Source organism: Lagenorhynchus albirostris, chromosome 4 (assembly GCF_949774975.1).
Source record: "Lagenorhynchus albirostris chromosome 4, mLagAlb1.1, whole genome shotgun sequence".
NCBI classification, from domain to species: Eukaryota; Metazoa; Chordata; class Mammalia; order Artiodactyla; family Delphinidae; genus Lagenorhynchus; species Lagenorhynchus albirostris.
The window spans coordinates 27,779,818-27,805,297 of record NC_083098.1 but is presented as its reverse complement, the minus strand read 5'-3'; the positions used below and the strand labels follow the sequence as shown (position 1 = coordinate 27,805,297).

Genomic DNA, 25,480 nt, shown 5'->3' with positions numbered 1-25,480 from the left:
GTGGCATCCATGCAGCTGCCTCCGCCTGGAAGGAGACATCAGGCTGGGGGTGGGGACAGAAGCGGTCCCCTCCGGGATACCTGATCTGAGGCCCCAGGCACAGCTTCTCTGAGGGCATGGGAAGGGATCTGGGATGCTGGGTAGGGCCAAATGTCAATATTCGGTGTGATGAGAAGTCATTTTTTTCAACACATGGAATTTGGGGCATTCTGTTCGGTCTAAAATCACTTAAATTTCCTGCCTGGTGAAGTGCTTGCTCGTAGGATCAAGTTCAACCACCTCTTTCTCCGCGCCTCTTTCGTGTAGATTCTAAAAGGTATTTGTAGGTGTTCATGATGGTTTGGGGGCTTCTAGAACCTGGTCCTTTCCATATCTAATCTGACCTGAGAACTTTAGTATTTTACTTGATAAAAGGGGACGACCTGGATTGTGAGTCATCCTTATCTTAGCTCCCACGTGGAAGAAAAGGAGATAGAGTATTTCCAGACGATGTAGCTGGAAGGCACAGAACATTGCTGGGGACTTGAAAGAGTGTGCGTATCCACAGATAGCACTGGATATGAGATCAGTGGAGTCAGAGAAGAGCAGGAATAGGACACTCCTTTCTGAGGTCAGAAAAAGAGCTGATGGGGAACACGTGCCACAGGTGCTGCCCCAAAGTACGGCTGAACACCCACGTGCGTCAGCCAGGCAGGGGCCTGCCTCTGGGCTGCACGACCCGTCTGCAGCCTTAGGATGTCTCTAAAGACGGTGTTCGTGATTCAGGACCAACCTACGTGTCTGTACATGTGAACAGGGATACAGATATACAGAGCGACCAATCTTCTGAGTTTTTCCATTTTGTTAAGATATGCCTCAAAATATATTGTCTTTCATACCAATAATAATAATGAAACACCAAGAGTAAAAACACCAATGAAAGTAACGATCCAGTGCTACTGTATCAAATGCCTCTGATCCAAGCTTTGCGTACTTTTCCCGAAATGGCAGTAAGTTTTGCTAAGAGCATCGTTGAGCTCTGCCCACCTTCCCATCTCCCCTCCCCGGTGTCACTTTGAATAAGGTGGGTAAGAGTTTGAACTTCAGAGTTTAAGTAGTGAAGGGCCCTAGAAGGCCTTTCATCAAAGGATGCGCTCATCAGATTTGTGATTCGAAGGATCACTGTGCAGGCTGTATGGGAGATGGGGGCTCAGAGGAGCCCTAGGGGTCCAGTGGGTACCTCCTGGACCACTGACGGGTACAAAGTGGAGGCCAGCCCCGGGAAGCTCCCTTACATTCGTTTCAACCAGAGTAGCTCTTCTTTCCCTGTTTTAACAAGTTGAGGTCTGTGTGAGAGTTATTTTTTTTATTTTATTTTACTTTTTTTGTGGTACGTGGGCCTCTCACTGTTGTGGCCTCTCCCGCTGCGGAGCACAGGCTCCAGACACGCAGGCCCAGCGGCCATGGCTCACGGGACCAGCCGCTCCGCGGCATGTGGAATCCTCCCGGACCAGGGCACGAACCCGTGTCCCCTGCATCGGCGGGTGGACTCTCAACCACTGCGCCACCAGGAAAGCCCAAGAGTTAATTTTTTTAGAAAGCTTTTGAAGTTTAAGACTCCTTTGATTTAGAAATGGGGAAATAGTAGAGGCAGGTAGACTCATTACAAGTCCATTGAGGTAATGAAGGTAATATGCAGTAATGTGTGATAACAGCAGTAACACGTGACAGTAGCAATACTACAGTGATAACAGCTACCATTCCTTGGATCCTTACTGGAGGCCAGCGACTGTTCCAGTGCCGTGTGTGGTGTATTAATCTTCAGGGGAGCTCATGAGGTAATTCATGATAGGCACTCATGATAGGCATCTGGGGAATTCCCATTTAACAAAGGAGAAAACTGATGGGCAGAAAGGTTGAGTCACTTGTCTGAGGTCATATGAATAGTAAGCAAGAGTTCAAACTTCCTAATTTAGAAGTTTAACCAAGAGACCCTGAAATAAGGGGAGAAGGTACTGGTGCCCATGGAGAGGATTCAAGAGAAACTTGGGGGAAGGGTCATCAGGATCTCGTGATCAATTGATTAGAGAGGATGTCTGGGGTTGGGGTGTAAATCAGGGAAGATCAGGGGCTTCTAGTTGTGACTCCTGGTTGTAGCTTTAAGGACAAGGAATAGAGGAGGCTGCGTGTGTGGTGGGGACGTTAAGCTTGGTTTGAAGTGTCAGGCGTTCAGGTGGGGCATTCCGCAGGTACATGCCTGTGTGGGTCTGAAACCAGAAGGGAAGAGAGGGCTTAGGAGCTCCCGTGGCACTGGCAGCCCCTGCACATCCTCTGGTCACCAGAGTGCGTAGAAGCTGCTTGCTCCTTCTCTGCACCCCTGCCTTCCTGGGCTTCCACCCACCAGACCAGTTGCTCACTGCACATGGAACTGTGTCTCTGCCTTTCCCTGTGCCCATCCTTGACTTGGGGTGCCTGTATGCCTGTCCTCTCCATGTTTCAAATCCACAACACTCTTCAAGGCTTACGTCAGATGCTTTCTTCCTCCATCAAGCCTTGTGCATCTCCCCATTCAGATATAATCACTTCCGCCTTTAAACTCACAAGAGTCCCATGTGATTTCTCTTAATCATTTAAATTTCCCCAGCCTTTAGAATGTTACGGTCTTAGAAGGAATGGACCATGTTCTGCCTCTTTATATCTTGCTTTAGACATCTTTGCTGAATGGAATTAAATCATGGTCTGGGAACTCATTTTAAATCACAGACATAAAACAAACTTATGTTACCAAAGGGGAAAGGGGTCGGGGGAGGAATAAATTAGGAATTTGGGATTAACATATACACACTACTATATATAAAATAGATAACCAACAAGGACCTACTGTGTAGCATAGGGAACTATACCCAATATTGTAATAACCTATAAAGGAAAAGAATCTGAAAAAATAGATATATATATATATGTATGTATAAATGAATCGCTTTGCTGTACACCTGAAACTAACACAACATTGTAAATCAAGTCTACTTCAATAAAATCAATTAATCCCAGAACCTATTTTGCTTCTTTGCAAGGGTCTTTGGTCCTCAATCTGCTTGCCCCTAAGTATCTGCTACCCCCATCTGGCAGAATGGAATTCAGTCTCCCGGGTTCACCTTTCCTTCTGCCACTGAACATGTGTACCTACCGACTTTTAAGAGTTTGGATATTAAGGTGTAACCAAAAACAGACAGGGGAGATGAGGAACAATAATGCAGGGGAGTTATAACTTGCCAGCATCTTACACCACTCTTACAGTCTTGGACACTGCTGTAGAATTCTTAGCTGAGTTGCAAACAGATGGGAGAGTCCTGGCTTTTTGTCCTGTGTTTACCTTAAAAGGATATAGTTCACCATTCTCACATCCTTGCCAGCCTTTAGAAAAAGTTAAGGCTTGAAGATGAGATCAGAGCTGAGTAGTATTTGTCGTGTCTCAAGTGGACCCTTTTCATCTAGAAACCTTCTTAATTCAGTGGTCATAGTTGCTCCCACAGGAAAATCTTTACTCACTTATATGTAAGAGTTGACTGTGTTTGTTCTTTGGATTTTCTCATATTTTTTTTTTTAAGACCTAACCAACTGAATGATGGATGATAACTATCACCGTTTTTTTTTTTTTTTTTGAGTACCTCAGGCCAGGCTTTGTGCTTCTTGTTTATATATAATAGCAACCTACATTTAGCAACCTACAAAGTAGGCATTACTGTGTCCATATCATAGATCAGAAAGCTGAGGCTCAGAACCATTAAACAACTTGGCTGAGAACTCATAGTTCCCTGTTGACTGAGGTAGGATTGGAGCCCAGGTGAATCTGGTTTCAAAATCGTGCCCTTCCTACTGTCTTCTCCCTACCGCCTTCCATGTTTCCACCTTTTCCATTCTAGCATTGTTGATGCTTTGAGGCAAGATCCATATGTCACCCAATCTGTATTTTCTCATTTGGGACCAGCCCAAGTAATTCAAAGTAATTGACAGTTTTAAAAGATAATTTGTATTGGGTTCAGTAACTTTTTAAAGAATGAAACTAACTTTAAACACTGAATTATTTGACAGTTAAAAGCAATATCATAGCTGGAAAAAAATGATACTTTTGATTTGTTTTTGGTTTGTTTGTTTGTGGTACGCGGGCCTCTCACTGTTGTGGCCTCTCCCATTGCGGAGCACAGGCTCCGGACGCGCAGGCTCAGTGGCCATGGCTCACGGGCCTGGCCGCTCTGCGGCATGTGGGATCTTCCCGGACCGGGGCACGAACCCGTGTCCCCTGCATTGGCAGGCGGACTCTCAACCACTGCGCCACCAGGGAAGCCCTGATTTGTTTTTGAACTCAACTTTGGTTGTTTTGGGCTTTGGTTTTTTTAAGTCTATAGGCATTTCCCTTTTGATCAGAGTACTTGTGGTTTCCCTGTACATTAATTTTATACATGTACTAACTAATCCTCCTGGTACCCCATCCAAGTTTACTGTAACCTTGACAGCTTTCTATTTTCTTTCTTCCTTTTCTTCCTTTCTTCCTTTTCTCCAAAAAGCGACCACTACCTCAGGCAGGAGATGCGTTGAGCTAGTATACACAGATGGATGAGTGACTAGAGTTCCCTGAGCCCTGCTGGACAGATTTTCATTCTTAAACAAGATGCTTTTACATCTGAATGACTCTGTAATAGTTTTGATTTAAGGCAACCTAACCAACTTACATGAAGGGTGATTCGGACCTTACAGGGGAAGTATTTAGTACTTTAGGACACCAAGAAGGTACAAACATCCTGCCTGGGATTCTGACCTTGGTTTAAGCTGTTTCTGCCTTTCTGCTGCTTCTTTGCAAATCCTCAGAGCTCTTTTTCTTAATTGGTGTGTGGGTAGAGGCGGGGATCTAAAAGGTATGGTGCTGGAGATGGGGCAGAAATGATTTGTGTGTATGGGTCTTTAGTGAACCAGTTACTTAGGAGCCAGTAGGTCTTGTGTGAACATTCATGACTGCAGGTTTGTGTCTATATACAACATTCTGTATGAACATGTAAGTCCTGAGTTTCATACATGTAGTAGCAGCTCTGTGTCAAGCAGGATGCTGTTTGTACCATATCTCTACTTGCTCAATTAGCTTGTAGACTAATTCTCCACAGTGTTTCTAGTGGAGTGCCTTAGTGCCTACAGATGGAGGCTCAGCCGTTTTGTACAAAAGTTTTATTTCAAAGGAATATTTTGGAATCTTTGTCATATCCCATTTATTTTAAGCTTTTATTTCTCCCCATGTTGTGGAATTGTGCATTTTTTTCTTTGGAGTATCTATCACAGTGCTTGCTACCAGCTAACTAGACAGAACTTACTCTATATTTTGATGAGGAAATACTATCAATTTGAAAATCGTGGGATATTTGCATTTACCCAGTAAGGTTTTAAATTATTTAGTTTCTAATTTTTTGTACAGATTCTTGAGTATGTATGCATATTAGTGTACTGACATTGAGAAAGTGGGTTGTGGGTTTGGGGACTTAGGGGTGGAGTGGTCACTGGATTACATTCTTTATTAAAATAGCCCATAGATTTTTTCTTAAAAAAAAATGTATTAGGTACTGGTAGCTTCTCAATAATGTTTTGAAAAATTTAGCTATTTATGGAAAGAGGCCTCAACTTCATCCATTAAAATTAATTTGTCCCTAAAAAAGCAATAATGTAAATATTTTAATACTTCTGAGAGGAAGTAATATGGAGGCTGAATTTTGTGTTCTCATTTCCCCTTCATGGAGGTAGTCTTCAGTGAGGTTCCCCATATATTTCCAGCTCTTTGTCTTCTGGGCACAAGGTGAGATGACAATTCCATCCTCCCTTGCAGTTAGGTGCGGGTCACTGGACTACATCTGAACAATGAAGAATGAGTTGCCCACTCTGGGCTGGAGCAGTAGATTTCCTAAGTCAGATTCTATAACTGCTCTGCCGTGAGACTCACAATACTCACTATGGTGGCTGCCCCATCAGCCTGGGGCCCAGGGTGAGAACACGTGGAACGGAATTCGCAGACTCTCTGCCGCTGCCTCATTAATATGTACCAAAACCCAACTTTTACCTTTGTTGATTTTTCTCTGTTGCCTTTTTCTTTTTCATTTCATTTCATTCACTATTATTTCACTCCTTCCATTTGCTTTGGGCTTAGTTTTTATTTTTTCTAGCTTCTTAAGGTAGAATCTTTGATCATCAATTTTAAACCCTTCTTCTTTTCTTATTGAAGTATATAAAGCTAAAAATTCTAAAAGTACTGCTTTAGATGTATGCAACAAAGTTTGATATGTTGAATTTTCATTATCATTCAGTTTGAAACCTTCAGTAATTTCCCTTGTTGATTTCTTCATTGACCCATAGAATTTTTGAAGTATGTTGCTTAATTTTCAAATATGGGGCTTTTTTAGATATCATTGTTATTAATTTCTCATTTAGTTCCTTTGTGGTCAGAAAATATATTGTACATTATTTCAATCCTTTTATTTAGAATTTTAGATTTGTATTAAAGCTCAGGATACAGTCTGTCTCAGTGAATATTTCATGTGCACCTGAAAAGAACATGTGTATTGTGCAGTTGTGTGACTTAAATGTTAATTAGGTCAAGGTTTTTGCTAATATTGTTCAAATCTTCTGTATCCTCACTAATTTTCTAGATAGTGATTGTTCTATCAGTTGCTGAGAGAGGGGTTTTTAAATCTCCAACTATGGTTTTGGATTTGCATTTTTTCCCCTTAGTTCTGACTAATTTTTAGTTGATGAATTTTGAAGCTCTACTATTAGGTGCATTGATATTTAGGGCTGTTATATCCTAATTTAATAATTATGAAGTGATAGCCTTTATCTTTTGTGACAGGTTTTCTCTTGAAGTCTACTTTATCTGACTTTAATGTAGCCACATCATCTTGCTTATGCTTGCATTTTTTTATTGCATATATTTTTCCATCTTTTAGCCTCCACCCTGTCTGTGCCTTTATATTTAAAATGCATCATAACACACACTTGGGTCTTGCCTTTTTGAAATCCAGTCTGCCATCTTTGACTTTTAACTGGAGTGTTTACACCATTTATATTTAGTGTAAATATTGCTGTACTTGAATTTATATCTCTTATCTTGACGTTCGTTTTCTTTTTGTTTCCTCTTTTATTTGTTCCCCCATTTTTCCCTTTCTGTCCTTTCTGGGTTGAATATTTTTTTAGTATGCCATTTTATATCTTTATTGTCCCTTGAGCTACACTTAGTGTTATTATTCTAGTGGTTGCTTCATGGTAGTATTTCTCAAACATTATTGTGCAACAGAATCACCTGAAGGGTTATATAAAACACAGATTCCTAGGCCCTGCTCCAAAGTTTCTGAGTTAGTAGGTCTGGAATTAGGCCTGTGGATTTAAATTTCTGTAAAATTCTTAGGTGATGCTGATGCTGCTTGGCAAGGGACCATACTTTGAGAACCATTGCTTGAGGGATTACAGAATGTACTCTTAACTTACCATAGTCTACCCTGAATAATTTATACCATTTCAAGTGTAATGTAAGAAATTTATAGCAGTAAAATTCCATTTATGTCTCTTCCTATCCTTTGTGCTATGTTTTTAGGTATTTTACTTATACACATTTTATTTTTTTATAAATCCCATAATACATTTTTTATTTTGCTTTAAATAGTAATTTGACTTTTGAAGAATTTAAGAAAAGAAAGAAAATTTCTTTAAAATTTTACTCTCTATTCATCATTTCTAATTCTTTTCTTTGATGTACATCCGTATTTCTCTCTGGTATCATTTCCCTTCAGCATAAAGGACTTCCTTTTTTTTTCTTATGTGATTCTACTAGCAACAAATTCTTTTACCTTTAGTTTATCCAAAAATGTCTTTATTTTACCTTCATTTTGAGAAATGTTTCCATTGGTTATTCTGAGTTTAAAGGTATTATATTTTGTCTTCTGGCCTCACTTATTATTCTTATCCTTGTTCCCCTTAATGCGATGTAATTTTGTCATTGTTGTTCTGGATGCTTTTAAGAATCTTTATATTTTTTTCTGGCAATTTAACCGTGTTGTGCCATAGTGATTTTCTTTATCTCTTGGGGCATTTGCTAAGCTTTCTAAATTTGTAGGATGTTGTTTTAGTCAAATTTGGAAATTTTTATATATATTTTTCTGACCTATTATCTCTCTCCTTCTGGAACTCCAGCTATACATACAGTAAATTACTTAATGTTGTCCTATAGGCCCCGATGCCTTTTCCTTTTACCTTTTTTTTTTGTTTTTAAATTTTATTTATTTGTTTATTTATTTATTTATGGCTGTGTTGGGTCTTCTTTTTTGTGCGAGGGCTTTCTCTAGTTGGGGCAAGCGGGGCCACTCTTCATCGCGGTGCACGGGCCTCTCACTATCGCAGCCTCTCTTGTTGCGGAGCACAGGCTCCAGACACACAGGCTCAGTAATTGTGGCTTACAGGCCTAGCTGCTCCACGGCATGTGGGATCTTCCCAAACCAGGGCTTGAACCCATGTCCCCTGCATTGGCAGGCAGATTCTCAACCACTGCGCCACCAGGGAAGCCCTCCTTTTATCTTTTAATGTTTTCTCTTTGTGCTTTAGTTTTTATATCTCTGTTTCTTTAATTTCACTGATTTTTTTGTTAATGTCCAATATATTGTTAATTTCAACCAAAACTATCTTAGGTATTATTTTGTAGTTCTTTGATTTCCATTTGTGTTTGTTTTTTATCGTTTCCAAATCTCTTCTGAGAGTCCCCATTTCTTTAACCCTTTTATTCATATTTTCTTGTATAGTCTAAGAAGTATAGTCTATTTAAAAATCTTCATCTGGTAATTTCAACCTCTGGGTCATTTGTGAGTCTGTTGCTAGTGACTTTTTCTATTGACTCTGGTTTGCATTTTTCTAGTAATTATTATTGTATTCTAGACATCCTGGAGACTCCAGATTCTGTTATATTTTTCTGAAGAATATTGAGTTTTGTTCTGTAATCAATTAAATTACTGACAAATCACTTTGAACTTATGGGGCCTTTGCTGTATGCTTTTTTAGGGTAGGTCTGTTTTGGTTGTGCCTTTAACCCTAAGGTGAATGCCTTAATCCTAGGATACAGTATTTGCTCCAAAGGCAGGGACCTTCTACAATTTCAGTGGAAAGCCTGAGGTATTGATTGTGTCCTTCTGATTTAGTGGGATTCAAACTCTGTCACCCTGTGATTAGTAATAGCTCAAATACCTGCTCAGCCTCTTTCAAGCCTTAAATTGTTTCACCCCTGGATTCTCACTCTTTGGAGTCTTATGCTCAGTTCACAGGTCAGCCAAAAATTTGAGGGGAGTTAATATGTCCACCCCTCCTTTCCAGAATATCTATCCTTCTTCAATATTTAGCTGTTCTAAAAGTCCCACAGTCTGTTCTCTGTCTTCTCAGGCCAGTAGGACTGAAGATGTTGCAGGGTTTCCATCTAGCCTCCACTGAAGGGTGTAAGAGTCTAAGGCCCTTAAGGAAAAAAAGCTGTTCAAACATGAATCATGTCTAGGGTGGTTCTCTTTTTTCAAGAGTCAGTTTTCCTCCAGCCTCTCCTTTCTTTTGGTTTCTCCCCAGTGCCTTCAAATATTTTCCCCCCCTTTTGTGGACAGTTTATAATTGTTTTCTGTAGGAGGCTTATCTGATTCAAGCTATTCTGCCACTACTAGAACTGGTATTCTTCCCCAAATGGACATATAAGTGGAATGAGAAATAAATCTTTGTTTCCTTTACCACCGACTTTTTTTTTTTAATCCACAGGATTATTCCGGTGGCTATATGTTCTGATTAATATATAACTATTAACTTGCAAAGAGGCCGTCTCTGAGAACTTCCAAGTAGATTGTTAGTAGTGTTCCCTACTTCCATTCTACCTATCTAGGACATGACCTTCAGATTAATGTTTCTAAAATACAGCTCTGGACTTCACATCCTGTAAGCAGGAGTCTCATCACCAGCTTGTTATTCAGAGCCTCCGCTGTCTGGTCCCCAGCATTCTGGTTGTCTGCCCTATTAATATAGTACTAATGTTATAGTAGAAAATTACTTACCCTCAAAAGCCTGGGGTATGACTTATTCTGAATTAGCTATTTTTACACTAGGAGAGCACAGTATTTAAAAAAAGACATGGGGCTTCCCTGGTGGCGCAGTGGTTGAGAGTCCGCCTGCCGATGCAGGGGACGCGGGTTCGTGCCCCGGTCCGGGAAGATTCCACATGCCGTGGAGCGGCCGGGCCCGTGAGCCATGGCCGCTGAGCCTGTGCGTCCGGAGCCTGTGCTCCGCAATGGGAGAGGCCACAACAGTGAGAGGCCCGCGTACCGCAAAAAAAATAAAAATAAAAAAAATAAAAAAGGACATGATCAAAAGTTTTTAAAATCTTCTAAATGCATTCTCTTGTTTTCATTGCGGTTTTTTGGTGGTTGTTTGTTTTTCAATATAGATTAAGGGATGGGACACACATTACCTGTTTGTGTAGGTGCAGTTCAAGTCTTTCATGTTTACACAATTAAAAATATAAGTGACAGATAATTGTCTGAAAACTAGTAACACATGCCCACAGCTGTCCCTTAAGCTCTCCATCCTGCTTGTGGAAGATGAATCAGTGGCTGCAACCACGCTGACTGATAGAAACCAGGTATACTATTTCATATATTGTACCTAGAAGGAAATTTTTTGCAGCTGTTACAGTAACTTGAATTTTTTTAAAGGTGCTTACTAAAGAGAAATCCTCATAAAACAATCCCAGCTTTTAGAAGTCTGTTTTTGAACACCCAGAAAAGAAAGTTTTCTAGTGTGTGCATTAGACAGTGACCATTTCTTATGCATTCTTGTATGCCTGCAACTAAGAGGCTGTCACATTTTATTGTAGATTACCAGAAATGGAAAGAACCATAGACTACCCCAACCCCTGATGCAAATGTTTTGTGGCCTTGCATACATAGTAGGTTCCCAATAAATAATTGTTGAATTGAAACCAATTAAAGTTACATTTAGTTGTTTCTTTAGACATTAAATTTTATTCAATTCAGTTTGAATTATAGATGAAATCTTTGGTTTTGTATTTAATTTCACACCATGATAGAAGGAAGACACATAATGCTGGTTGCCAATGCAAATACTGGGTGATAGAGTATGCCTCATTCAAAGAATGTTCCTTTGCTTGTTGTTTCCAAAGAGCAGTTTCAGCATCCTGTTGGACCACCAGTAAATTATATTGCAAATTAATGTTTCCACAAGCCTGTGGCCTTAAGACCCAGCAACATTGTCAGACTTACTGAATTCTGCTTCCAATTCCACCCTTTGGGGAAGTTACTTTACCAGTTCTAACGTGAGTTTCTTCTTGTGAAGAATAGGAATAATAATCACCTTACCTGTGTCATAGGGTTGTTGTAAGGCTTACATAAAATAGTGCTATAATAGGGCCTTGAAGTTTTATTTTTAAAGTGGTAACTTCTTGAGATATTGTGCAGCAACGTGAAATGTTATATTAATCGGTTATAGTCTTTACCGTGGGTATCGATTGCCTTTGTGTAATTACCTACACCTACTTATATTCACTAAGAGCCTTCCATTTTTTAAAAAGTCATTAGATTATTATAATGGTGGAGTTTCATTTCTTCACTTTGATAGATTTCCCTATTCTATTACTGTTGTTTTATTATGATCATCATTACTAATATTTACCATAATGTTACCGAGAATGAGCTATAGATTAAATTATTTTAATACCATTGGGCAGTACACATTATTTTTATTGAGTATTTGCTGTAATTTACTTAGTAATTCTCAACGAAGGGAGTGTGATGGTACTAGGCTGAAGGGAGGGCTTTAGAGCCTGTTCCCTGTTTTACAGTCATCGGTGAGACACCCTCTGCTTTTCTGCATGTTTTCAATGACCCTATGACTCAGTCCTCAGACCTCTTCCCTTTCCAGTTTCCATATGATCTCATCCAGTCTCACGGCTTAAAATAATGACCACAAGCTGATTACATCTCCAGCACAGACCTCTCCCGAACTCCAGACCTGTGTGTCTAACCAACCCGCAGGCACTTCCATTTAGATACACCTCAAGTGTCTCAAAGTTAGCATGTCCGATACTGAGCCAGGGTAATTCGCCGTAAGCCATGTGCTCCTACTGTCTTCCTCATTTTAATTTACGGCAGTTCCATTTTTCTAATTGTTCCACCCAAGAATCTTCATGCCTCTTTAGCTCCCCTTTTTCTCAGATCTGTCAGCAAATTCTAGCAGCTCTACCTTCAGAATGCCTCTAGAACCTGACCACTTTTCATCACCAACCCACCATCATCTTCCCCTGGATTACAGGGACAGCCTGCTACCCCAGTCCCCCTGCTTCTGTCCTCGGTCCACTGCAGTCGGTTTTCTATACAGCGGCCAGAGCCATCCTGTGAAACGTAAATCACATCAAGTGGCTTTTCAGCTAAAAGCCCTCTAGGCCCATGGTTTCCCATCTACTCCAAGTCTTGAACATGATCTATAAGGCCTTACATGATCTGAGTCACGTTGGCCCTTTTTCCTCGTCTCCTCTTACTGTTCACTCATTCTTTCCATCTTTCATCCTTGGCTGTTCCTTAAACATGCCAGGTTTCCTCCCCACCCCCGCCCTCCCTCATTTGCTTTTCCCTCTGCTCTACTCTGTTTTCTCCCCAAGATGTCAACATAGTTAGCGCCTTCCTTTTCTTCAGAGCTTTATTTTAAAGTCGCCTTCCAGCGAGGCTTGCCCTGCATTCTTTCTAAAATATCAGCACCCTCCTCACCTCCACCATGTCCTGTGCCCTTCCCTTCATTTTTCTCCCGAGCATCTATTACTGTCCAGCACTTGTACATTTTACCTACTTACCTTGTCTGTTGACTGTCTCCCCCTCACGGTAGGGTCACGAGAACAGGAACTTTTGTCTGTCTTATTCACTGCTGTTTCCGCAGTGTGTCTAATACTGCCTGATCCCTAGTGGAGGGTCAGTAGATATTTTATATTTATTGGAATACATAAATGAATAATAGAGCTAGGGTACAGTTTTGCATTTTGCCGGTAGATGCCACCTCCCCAAGCATATTCCTCATCTGAATTATTTTGGTGCCAGTTTGGCATGCAAAATGAAATCATTCTACATTTCTAGTTGTATAATTTGCAAGTCTTCCAGTTGAAATGACATGTGTAAATGTGGATAGGCAGAGGAGTTTAAACAGCTACAGCAGTTGGGAGTTTGGGGTTAGCAGATGTAAACTATCATATATAGGTTGGATAAACAACAAGGTCCTACTGTACCGCACAGGGAAACTATATTTAATATCCTGGGATAAACCATAATGGAAAAGAATATGAAAAGGAATGTATATGTATGTATAACTGAATCACTTTGCCCTACAACTGAAATGAACACAACATTGCAAATCAACCATACTTCAATAAAATTAAAAAAAAAAAAAACACCCTGCAGCAGGGCCTTTGTTTAGATTGGTGCTGGGTGATGGCTGTATGAAATGTGCACCATCTCCTGAAAGGGTGCATGCCAAGAAATTCAAACAGTGAGGAGTGCAGCTTTACTTCTATGGGAACCTATTAGAAATAAACATTAAGCTTATCATCTGTAACCTAAAGTCTCAGCTGTGTTAAACTGACCATTTCTGTACCTATATTATTCGCAAATCATGTTTCCCTTCTACTTTTTTGAAGAAGAGATTTCAAGGCAGGAAAGAGGATGTTTCATTACCTGATTGTACATATTAGTACTTTATATTAATATAATAGTCTTTATTGTAACAACGGTTCTTTATTATTTTATTCAGGGCAACACAACTATTTATGTGCTGGAAGAAATGATTGCATAATTGATAAGATTCGACGGAAGAATTGCCCTGCCTGCAGACTTCAGAAGTGTCTTCAAGCTGGAATGAATTTAGGAGGTAAGTTTTGTAGTTTTAGTTCAGTAAGAGTTGTTAAGATGGATATAACACCACTAGGCTCTATACTCCCAGAATTGAAGATGAAGCTAACATGAAGCAAAGATTTCTAAAAATCGAGTAAGTTCTACATTTATGCTAAAACATTTCAGGAGAAAAATATTTCTTAGAAGAAGGAGTTGAAAACAAGTCTGCTATGTGGCTGTGGTCCTCTTGAGTTTGCTAAGATTTCAAGAACTGGGTGCATAACCAAAACAAAAATGAATGATATTTTACATAAAACTATAGCTAACAGTTTTTATTACTGTGTCTGTTTAGAAGTAAGACCTATAAGTGATAACATTAACCAGATAGGAATATATTCCTGACTCTAGGAGTAAATGTAATAAAGGAAGACCTATATGAAAAAGCAAAAAAACCCAAAAAAACAAAACTTTAAAAATGTTACAGGAGCTCACCAAAAGAGTGGGGCAGGTAAAGACTTGAACCAAACACAAAAGTATACAACGTCCCTGAGTGGGGAGATTCAACGTCTTGAAGGTATCAGTTTTCTCTAAGTTATTTTATGAATAGAACACAAGCCCAACAGAAATACCACTTGGTGATTCTAAGTTCCTAAAGAACAGCCAGCAAAATTCTGGAAAAGGTAAATAATAAGGACAACTAGCTCTGCCACACAGTAAAGCATATGTCAGAGCTACAGTAGTTAAAATGGTCTGTGTGTTTGTTTATGGAGGGTCAGATCAACAGAAAGTCAAGAAATAGATTCAAATAATATGAGAATTTTGTATATAATAAAGTTGGCATTTCAAATCAGTGGGGAAAGGATAGGTTATTCGATAGAAATTATTGTGACAACTGCGAAGCCATCTGGAAAACAAGAAAGTTGAATCCAAACTCCTATGATCCTCCAAAATAAATTCTGCTATCACAGAAGGACTGAAGGAAAACATGGATATTTTTATATTCTGCAAGTGGAGTATTTCATACTTTTTGAGTATTAAATAAACCCAGAAGCTATAAGAGAAAAGATTGGAGGAAATCAATACTACTTACAAATCAAATATTACTGCAAAGGCAAATAATAAAAAACTGGGGGAAAATACTTGCAGCTTATAGACAAAGGGTTTATTTCTTGTGCTTGTCTCATTCCATAAGAAAAAGAAACCAACTCATTACAAAAATGAGAATGAAAAGAATAGGAATGTGAACAAAATATAGGGAAAAGAATAATAAAAGAAATACAATTGGTTCTTGAAACACATGAAAAGAGTCTCAATCTAATCCTAATAAGAGAAATGCAAATTTAAAATATGAGATACAATTTCTTGCAAATGGCAAAGATAAAACATTTTTATGATATATTGTTTGATGAGTATAGAAATAAAAGTAAAACCCAGTGTTGATCTCCTGCATTTTAGGTGGAAGTAGAAATTGATATAACCTCTATGGAGAGCAGTTCAGCTATTTCAATAAAATGTTAAAAGGCACAAGGCCTTTGACTCACCAATGCCACTTTTAAGAATTTATCCTAAGTATATTCTGGCAATGTAAGAAATGATATATGCATAAGATGTTCATTGTAGCCTTGTTAAATATCAGACACACATTAAATATTTATCTGTTCAGAACTGATGAAATAAATTATAGAATACTCTCAGACACTAATAAGAATAAAGGGGGCTCTATACGGACTGATTTCCAAAATATTGTTTAGTGAAAAAAATCAGGTTGCAAAATTGTATGTTTCGTATACTACAAGTTGTATATCTGCTTTCAGAAAAGAATGTATATTGTATAGAGCATTTCTGGAACGATATGCAAGAAACTAGTCATGGTGGTGGTCTCAGTAGAAAGGACTGGGTGGCTGGGAGACAAGGACAGGAAGGAAAATTAATTGTCACTGTGTATTCTTCTGTGCCTTTGAACTTCATATTGGACTAATGCGTGTATTGTGTACACAAGTTACCTATTTAAAAGAAATAAAGTAATTCGAAAAAGAAACACAAAGAGATTTCACTCTTTGCTTTGATGAAAGCACCAACTGCCTGACTAGTCAGGACTAGGGAGGAACATGGCTGCATGCAGAACAGAGCAGCTCTTGGGAATCAAGAGGTGGATGAGCTGTGGCCATGTGGCACTGCTCCTATGAGAGCATCCTGGGTGGCTTGAACTCAGCCAGAGCAGCCCATGCTGGTCCAGAGGGCGGGCCCTGGAGCCACGCTGCCTGGGTGAGAACCCTTGTTCTGCCAATTCCTGAACTTGTAACCTCAGAGGCAGGTTACCACCTTTCCATGCCCCTGTTTCCTTCAGCTTGTGCCTACCTCCTAGGCTGTGGAGAACAGTAAACGCGTCAGGGTACAGTGAAAAAAAGTCAGTACCTGTACACGTTGGTGGTGTGGTGGGTGGTGGAAACTCTCACTGCAGATTCCATGGCAGTTGCACACATGATCTGAGGGACACGATTGCCCCACATGTTGGTGATGGTGAACCTCAGTTGCCCAGAAAAGTTAAGCTGCTTGCCCTAAGATGCCACAGCCAGTGAGATGCTGGAGCTAGATCTGGATCTCTGGACCCCGGGTCTGGAGGTTCTGATGTGCCACACTGCTTCCTTGTTCTAACGTCCAAATCAGCGCAGATGTGGCACAAAAGAGCGCCTTCTGAAGCATGTGAGCGAGGATCGGGCCAGATGAATAATTTAAAATCTAAATGGCACAGTGGTACAGCCGTTGGTCATAAAATGAACTCTGAATCAGTTTTGTAAAATCTACCATCTGAATTTAAACACACACACTGCTGAGGTATATTTTAAAGTATTGCAATTTTTGTATAGCTTTACAAATCTTATATATTTACATATACTATGTAAATATTACTGTAAATACTGTACTTTATAAAATGTCATTACTATCAGTTACTATAAAATACTAATGAAGTAGCCATACTTATAGTTCCTACCTCATAGGGTTGTGTTGAGTCCATACATAACCTTCAGAACAGAGTTTCTCAACCTCTGCACTGTTGACATTTGGGGCCAGATAGGTCTTTGCTGTGGGGCCGTCCTGTGTGTTGTAGGATGTTTATCAGCATTCCTTGTCTCTACCTATTAGATGTCAGTAGCTGTCCCTTTTCCCCCAGTGTGACAACCAAAAATGTTTCTAGGCTTCCCTGGTGGCACAGTGGTTAAGAGTCCTCCTGCCATTGCAGGGGACACAGGTTCGAGCCCTGGGCTGGGAAGATCCCACATGCTGTGGAGCAACTAAGCCCATGCACCACAATACTGAGCCTGTGCTCTAGAGCCCGTGAGCCACAACTACTGAGCCCATGTGCCACAACTACTGAAGTCCACACACCTAGAGCCCATGCTCCGCAACAAGAGAACCCACCACAGTGAGACGCCCACACATCACACCAAAGAGTAGCCCCTGCTCACCGCACCTAGAGAAAGCCCACGCAGCAATGAAGACCCAACACAGCCAAAAATAAATAAATTTAAAAAAATGTTTCTAAACTTTGCTAAGTATGCCCTGGGTGGCATTGAGACCCACTAGTTTAGCAATAAGAGTAAATAATTGTAAGCGCTATTTAACTGTGAGATATTTTCTGCTGGAATATACATTCCATCAGGGGAGGAATTTTGGTCTCTTTGTTCGTTGTTTTATCTCCAGTAACTAGAACAGTGCCTGGCACCAAGTAGGTGTTCAATAGTTGTTTGTTGAGTGAATGCATGATTAATTGGCATTTTTAAGGGTTCTGTGTGCTGAGAATTCAGCTAAGCCCTCTATATATGTGTCGTGTCTTCTAAGTATCACATAACACCATGTGATACATACTGTTAACCTGTCCATTTTAAACGTGAGTTCATGGAGGCCCAGAGAGGTTAAAGAACTGGCCCAAGGCCACAGCGCCGGGTAGTGGCAGAGCCAGAACTGAGATCTCTGTTCCTGGCACCAAAGCACACACCCAGCATCACTCTTCTGTATGAAACGGGTCCACTGTTTATAGATTGACATTTTAAAAATAGCTCAGATTATCTATTAATGGCAGCTGTGGCACCAGGTTTCTTTCTTGTGTCTGTGATGGTCTGTAAGTGAGGCCTGGCACAGTAGTACATGATACAGAATCCACATGCTTTGTTGCTGGTTTCTAGGTATGCAGGGTAGGTTTTATGGATTTCGGTAAAACATTATACTAGAGAAAAAGCTTACCTTGAATCTTGAGGTCATTGAAAACTGAGTCAAAAATGGGCAGGTAGGCACACCGGTCAGAATGGCCATCATCAAAAAATCTACAAACAATAAATGCTGGAGAGGGTGTGGAGAAAAGGGAACCCTCTTGCATTGTTGGTGGGAATGTAAATTGATAACAGCCACTATGGGGAACAGTATGGAGGTTCCTTAAAAAACTAAAAATAGAACTACCATACAACCCAGCAATCCCACTACTGGGCATATACCCTGAGAAAACCATAATTCAAAAAGAAGCATGTACCACAGTGTTCATTGCAGCTCTATTTACAATAGCCAGGACATGGAAGCAATCTAAGTGTCCATCAACAGATGAATGGATAAAGAAGATGTGGCACATATATACAATGGAATATTACTCAGCCATAAAAAGAAACGAAATTGAGTTATTTGTAGTGAGGTGGATTGACCTAGAATCTGTCATACAGAGTGAAGTAAGCCAGAAAGAGAAAAACAAATACCGTATGCTAACACATATATATGGAATCTAGGGGGGAAAAAATGGTCACGAAGAACCTAGGGGCAGGACAGGAATAAACATGCAGACCTACTAGAGAATGGACTTGAGGACACGGGGAGAGGGAAGGGTAAGCTGTGACAAAGTGAGAGAGAGGCATGGACATATATACACTACCAAATGTAAAATAGATAGCTAGTGGGAAGCAGCCGCATAGCACAGGGAGATCAGCTCGGTGGTCTGTGACCACCTGAAGGGGTGGGATAGGGAGGGTGAGAGGGAGGGAGACGCAAGAGGGAAGAGATATGGGGATATATGTATATGTATAACTGCTTCACTTTGTTATAAAGCAGAAACTAACACACCATTGTAAAGCAATTGTACTCCAATAAAGATGTTAAAAAAAAATGGGCAGAGTAGAAATTAATATTTATAAAAGCAGCATTTTCTTTAGGTTCAGGTTATACTTTAACTACTTCTGGTTCCTGGATTAAGTAATTCACTTTTACTAAATGTCCCGCTGTGGTAACATACATTGCCATTTTTCTTTTATAATTTATTTTGAAGCCACATTTTCCGTTTCAATTTGGGCAAAAAGAAATGCAAGCAATTTTATTATATTAAAAGAGATAATATGAAGTTTAACCTTTTAATGTGAAGCAATTTTTTAAATGAAATATGTGATTTAAATTAAACCCTTTTTATGCATGTTCCAATCTCACCCCTGTTTTCCTAGCAAAGCAGGTCTGCAGTCTCTTTTTCTTCACCCTTCTTTCCTGTTACCTTTCTTGGGGGATACAGCAGATGCAACCCTGTACTTGAAAGACATTTTCTGTTAGTGAATGGTCATGACTCTGGGAGCAAAATTAGTCATCTGCCTTTTAAAATCATCAGGAATTCAGAATACTTTAGAATATTTTTTTTCCTATCCTGTCAGCTGGTTAGCATGTCATCCTAACCATGTCCCCAAACTAGTCTCTCCCTTAGAAAGTGGAAGGAAGAAGAATGAGTAGGTTTATATTTATCAGAAACCAAAGCCATAAAACGTGCCTCTTCCCTTTTCTCTAGATCCACTCCCTTCCTCTTCCTACACGTGCTATCCCTTTTCTTTAAAATCCTGCTGAGCTTTAGGGCGCATGCAAAGTAAAATAGAGCAGAAGATGTGAGAATGTCAACAGAGAAATTAAAAGGAAAATAACAGTTCTTTGGCCCCAGGCTGGGCCCACCACTCTGCAATAGCCCCTAATAATAGATCTCAAAGAGGCGTGGTTTTATTTACATGAGAATGTACTGCTTTGCATAGCCTCCTCCAAAGGAATTCATCACTTTGGTTTTACTGCCAGTGATCTGAAGAGGATGATCTATGTGTGTCTTTTAGAGCTGCTCCTAAAATATAAAGCACAGCGTCAAGGCTATGTGGACCTCATATCAAGAATGAGTCCTTTGGGGCGTTTCTAGCTCGACTGTATTCTGGCCATAGAATATAGAGAGGATCTTAGAGGTTTTTCTTTCCCACTCCTCCCACTCACAGATGAGGAACTTGGAAGCCAAGATGCTATCATCAGAAACTTGAGAAATGCAACCTAAAGATTCTAATACAGTTGTCTTTCCTCTTTTCCAAGCCACCCCCCTGATTCATTTTTCATCTGATATGCTAAAGTCTACTTTCACGTTCCTTTAATGAAGACTCTAAAATATGCAAATCTTGCTTCCTGTGGCTTTAAAAATGGAAATTTCACAAACCATAGTATAGTCCTAACTCTGGTTTCAGTAGACTTCCATGACTATCTGCAGTGTTCCCTAATCCCAGCCATCACTTTTACTCAGGTGAGCCTTTAAAGGGTGGCCATCTCGGGTCCACCTTTTCCTCCTGGAATGGAACGTGTCATATGAAAAGAGAAAAGAATTTCAGACACAGGAAGCAGTCGCAACAGCAGACCTCACATGGTTGCTTTTTTGCAGACTGGAAGGCAGGCAACTAGGTGAAAAAGGTAGGGAGACAGGAGATTAATGCCTGGAACCATTCAAAGAAATGGATACTCTTATATTCCTGATAAGAATGGAACCAAAAAAAGAAAAATATTTAAATTAAAATTCATCCACATAATGCAGTATTAATCAGCCAGTAAAATTATGGCTAGGAAAATTCATAACAACATAGAATACTTTCTGCACAAAAGTAATAAAGAAAAATGAGTATGCAAAACGATTTAGTTTCCTTATTCCATGATTACAGCTCTATAGGAAAAGATTTGCATGAGTCAGAAGACTAGGAGGAAATGGGAGAATACCAAAAACGTTTGTGTTTGTGAAGGTGACGGATAAGGTTTTTCTTCCCTCTTTCCTAGTTTATCAATCCTAATGAACATGTTCTGTAATCAAATTTAAAGCAAATAGCATTCACAATTTTGAACTGAAAAGAAGGGAAACAAGATTAGTCGTGCTGCTGAGCAGAAGAGGTAAAGAATTAGACATATACAGAAAGCCAAACAGGAAGGAAGAAAAAAGGAGAGAGAAGAAAAGAAAAAAAAAAAGACCTAGAGACATCAGTAAGTCTCCTGCTGGGAAGTGCTTTAAAAACTGAAATGGAGAAGTTAAGTGAAAAACAAAAGACCCAGAGACAAAAGAATGACCGAACTATGACCAACATGGAGAGGCCAGAGAGAGATCTTTTTACTTGAGGAAAATTGGCTTTACCTGCCAGCAACTTGCTCCAACTAGCTTGTATGGTCGGGCACCTGTAAAATTCACATGCAGCACAGGTCTGGGGAGAGAAATTACAGGATCAATGCCAGTGAGAGAGGAGGTTTAATATCTGAAATCCAATAAGAAAAACAATTTTTATATCTTTAAGGGTCTCCTGAGGCATGATATGCAGTAGTCTGTAGAAGTTTAGAAAGCCCAAGTGTACCGAGTTTTATGAAGAAATACCATTCGTTAGGTTTTTCTTTCCCCCTTCCCATTCCCCTTGCTTGTAGACAATACGAATTTAAGTGGGACTTTTGAGCAGGAAAGTGGAGGGGAAAATAACACATTTCTATAAATCAGTGAAAGTATGGTTTTTGAATCTTCATTTATAAGTTAAGCCATATTCATTGTCATAGTAATACAATTTGAATTAAACAACTGGTATTTTTACCTTGCAGAATTTCAGGAGGAGAGTTTAGGGTCAGTCCCGAAGCAGGCAGCATTTCAAGATTTACTATATTTCTTCAACTCTAAGGAATTTCTTTCTTTTCAGATTTTTGACTGTTGTGATTATAATTTGCAACTAATATGTACGTTTAATTTGTATTAGTTTCCTTCAAAACTCTAATTAAATTGGAATCTGAGAAAGAATAGATTTATGTATAACTAAATCACTTTGCTGCACACCTGAAACTAATACAACATTGTAAATCAACTATATTCCAATATAAAATAAAAGTTAAAAAAAAAAGAAAAACATCAAAGCTAAGAAAAAGGGGGGGGAGGAAATTGGTGTCTTCTTTCGTAACTGATAACGTCTTAGAACAGAAGCAATACAGGCATTGGATGCAAACGTTCTTCCCTCCCAAGAATATACATATTCGTAGGCCGCACTTGAGCCTCAGTGAGCTTACCCAAGTAGGCTGCTTATCTTGGGTCTTTTTAAATACAAAACCCAGGGATGCTGGAAACCTTCTGCTGGGTATACAGATGCCCATTTCTGCTTCCATTTCCTTTTGCATTTGCAGTCTGTCCTGGTAGGTCATCATCCCAGTCATACTTAAGGGGCCAGTGGGCCTGGAGCTTAACATTTCCACCTTTGAGATCTTGCATTTGTTGTCTCGATAGGCATGAATCAGAGCTGTCCTTCCTAAGAAGCGTCTCAGATATACAGGTCTCTTTAGACTGGTCTACAGCAGCCCTGCAGTTCCACACACTCACCGATATTTTCTGTAATACACAATTCTTTTTCTAACTCTCTGGTAAAATCTTGGGGATTTTGTTTTGTTTTCGTTTTGTTCATGGCGCTTTATATTGTTGTTATACTCTTTTGGGTTACCGCAGATGATGGGGTTTTATTATAAAAATATTGCTAGTTTCACATTTTGTCTTTGGGAAATACTAGGATGTCATTTAAGACACAATAGGTTTTTAATTTCTAGAACTTTTTGATTTTTTTCTCTTTTTGTCAGCTTCTTTCTTCCATGCTCTCTCCTCCCTACCTTGTTGCTTTCTTTTTTTTTTTTTTTTCCCACTGCACTTGTTTCTACTTACTGCCTTCTCTCTCTCTGTCATCATTGTCCCCTGAGTGTCTTGTATTCAAACTTCCCCAAAGAAGGTCCCGGCCAATTGGCTGGTCACCATCCAGAACAGAGCTTCTGATTGGGCTGAGACATAGACAAACAGCTGGCTTTGCCTCTACTGCCCCTACCTTACTCAGGCTGGCATGGCCAATTATAGGTCCCTGTGGTACAAAGCATGACAGCCTGTGACAAGAAGCCTTTTGTGACCCCATTTTTCAGAAGGGAGCTGTAAGTGTAGATAGTGATCAGAGTGTAGTAGATGCAATACAGACTTGTAGCCATTATAGTCATCTCTTAATTGTGGAGCAGCTCTTAAATCATAGCAATTTTTCCAACAGCCTGATTTTTATTCACACATTCTAAGTTATCTATATATTTAGAAGTAAAAAAGTATCCATTTTTAAAAAGCTGATGGACAAAACAGAATAATAGCTTTTCATGCCTCTTGGAACAGAACTGCAAAGGCTCTATTTTGGAGTTCAAGAGTTTTTGAGATGGCTACTTTGAAAACACACAAACCAGAACAAAACACAAAAAGCATTAAAATAGCAAATCTTAATTTTTTTTTTTAAACCATCTGTTAATGTGTAAGGTGGACATTCTCTTATAGAACACCTCTCTAAACCTGAATCGTTCTCTCTCCCTAAATGCCAGACACTGGGATTGCGGGTGCACTCTGGGCTCATGGAAGAGTAGGGGTGAGGTATGTGGAGATAGTATGGAAGGAAGGACAAACCACTTAAAACCAAGTATCATAGGTTTTCTGCACTCAGTCATCTTAGAAAGAGCTGATCCATCACTCTACGTAAAGTCCCTGCCTATTCTGTAGGTATCATCTACCTCAGACTCTGGTTTCTCAGTTATAATCATTGATTTCATTTACTTTCAGTTAACAGGTATGCACACTGAGGAATATAACTTAGTCTTTTTTCTTTCATTTGAAAACACTACAGACTAGTGATCTGCTGCTTGTTGGCTCTCTGATAAATATCCTCTTCTCCCCGCTTCATAGTAAAATAGTGTGATTATAAAAAGGGGGGAGGGACCTCTTTATGTAACAGTAAAGTCTCTGTTCTCACCTCTGAAAGGTACAGAAAGCCATTCAACTGTCTATTAGAAAACAGCCCTTCATATCCTGTGATAAACCATGATGGAAAAGGAAATGAAAAAGAAAGTATATATATATGTATAGCTGAATAACTTTGCTGTACAGTAGAGATTAACACAACATTGTAAATCATCTATATTCCAATCAAATAAAAAAAAATAAAACAGCCCTTCAATCTTCAGGAATAAATAAGTATGATATTTAGTATCATTGATGATGATTTTTCTGAGACAGATAACATACCTTTTAACAGCTAACCCAATTCTAACAGATTTTTAAAATATTTTTATTGATTTATTAAGTTATAAAATGCATACTCATTACAGTGATTAATAAAGGAAAGAAAGTTCTCTGTAATAAATTGGGGGAATGAAGATGGAAGAAGAGTCAAGACGTTTGCTGACTAAAAAATAATGATTTACATTTTGATGAAGAGGCTCTTCAAAGCTGAACTAGCAGAGCCAGTAAAAATGGTTTCTTCTGAATGTGCTGCTTCACTATTTTGAAAAGTAGATCTGTCAACAACAATGTAAAGCCAGTTGCTGAGTTAGGTCATGAAAACAAGAAACTCCAAGATGTAATTGTTCTGTATTCCTCCAAGTGTTTTGTTTTGTACGGTATTTGTTTTGAGAGCATAATAACGTAAAATATGTTTAAACAGCGATGACACTAAGCAGTTACTGTTACCGTATAATTATTTTCTGTATTAAGATTAATCTGGTTTGTAGAGGGGAGGATCATCACAGTATTTAAAAAGTGCATCTCTGATGAATCCATCCATTGATTCTTCATTCAGCAAATATCCATCACACTCCTCCTAAATTCCAGGTGTTCCCCACAATGTTGCCAGTGTAGCCAGGAGAAGGCAGGCACTGGCCTTGTTTTCAAAGGGCTGATCTCTAAGAAAGAAGACATTTATTATGGGCCAGATAAGCATTCGAAATTTACAACGATGTACTTAAGTGTAGCCTCGGTGTTGACAGTGGGACACATCCCTAGAGCTTTCTCCTTGCTTTAGAGCAGTGTCAACTTCCTGACTTGTGTCTCTCGCAGCAAGATGGTGGCATGTCAGGATGCCATTCTCTAACTCCATTCCTCCATATTTGGGGGTGTTCATCCTGGTTGTGTTCGCTGTGCATCGATCCCATCAAATGGTCCTATGGCACGCACTGACACTTGCTTGGGACATAGTCTGGAAAGGAGCAGCTCTGCATCATGAAATCCTTCAGAAGACCCACGCTCATCCCTACCTGCAGACCACCTCCATTCCGACATCAGCATCCATCAGTCAACAGCATTCTTCATTTGATGTTGGCACTCTGAACTCGGACTATGAAAATCAGCCCTTCCTATTCTTACCAAAAAATTGAATACAACTTTAAAGCTTTCTGGCCACCTTAGAGACTTTTAAATTGTTTCTAGCCTGAGGATGGCTGAGGCAGCTCTGGTT

At 39.6% G+C, this 25,480-nt stretch overlaps 1 protein-coding gene across 1 annotated transcript in view; it reads left to right on the top strand.

The window, feature by feature from the left end:
* The window catches only part of NR3C2 (nuclear receptor subfamily 3 group C member 2), a 368,768-nt gene that overhangs the window by 239,458 nt on the left and 103,830 nt on the right, over positions 1-25,480 (top strand). The window contains exon 4 of the mRNA XM_060147724.1: positions 13,834-13,950. Coding sequence (XP_060003707.1) covers positions 13,834-13,950 — 117 coding nt within the window. The remainder of the gene's footprint in view (positions 1-13,833; positions 13,951-25,480) is intronic.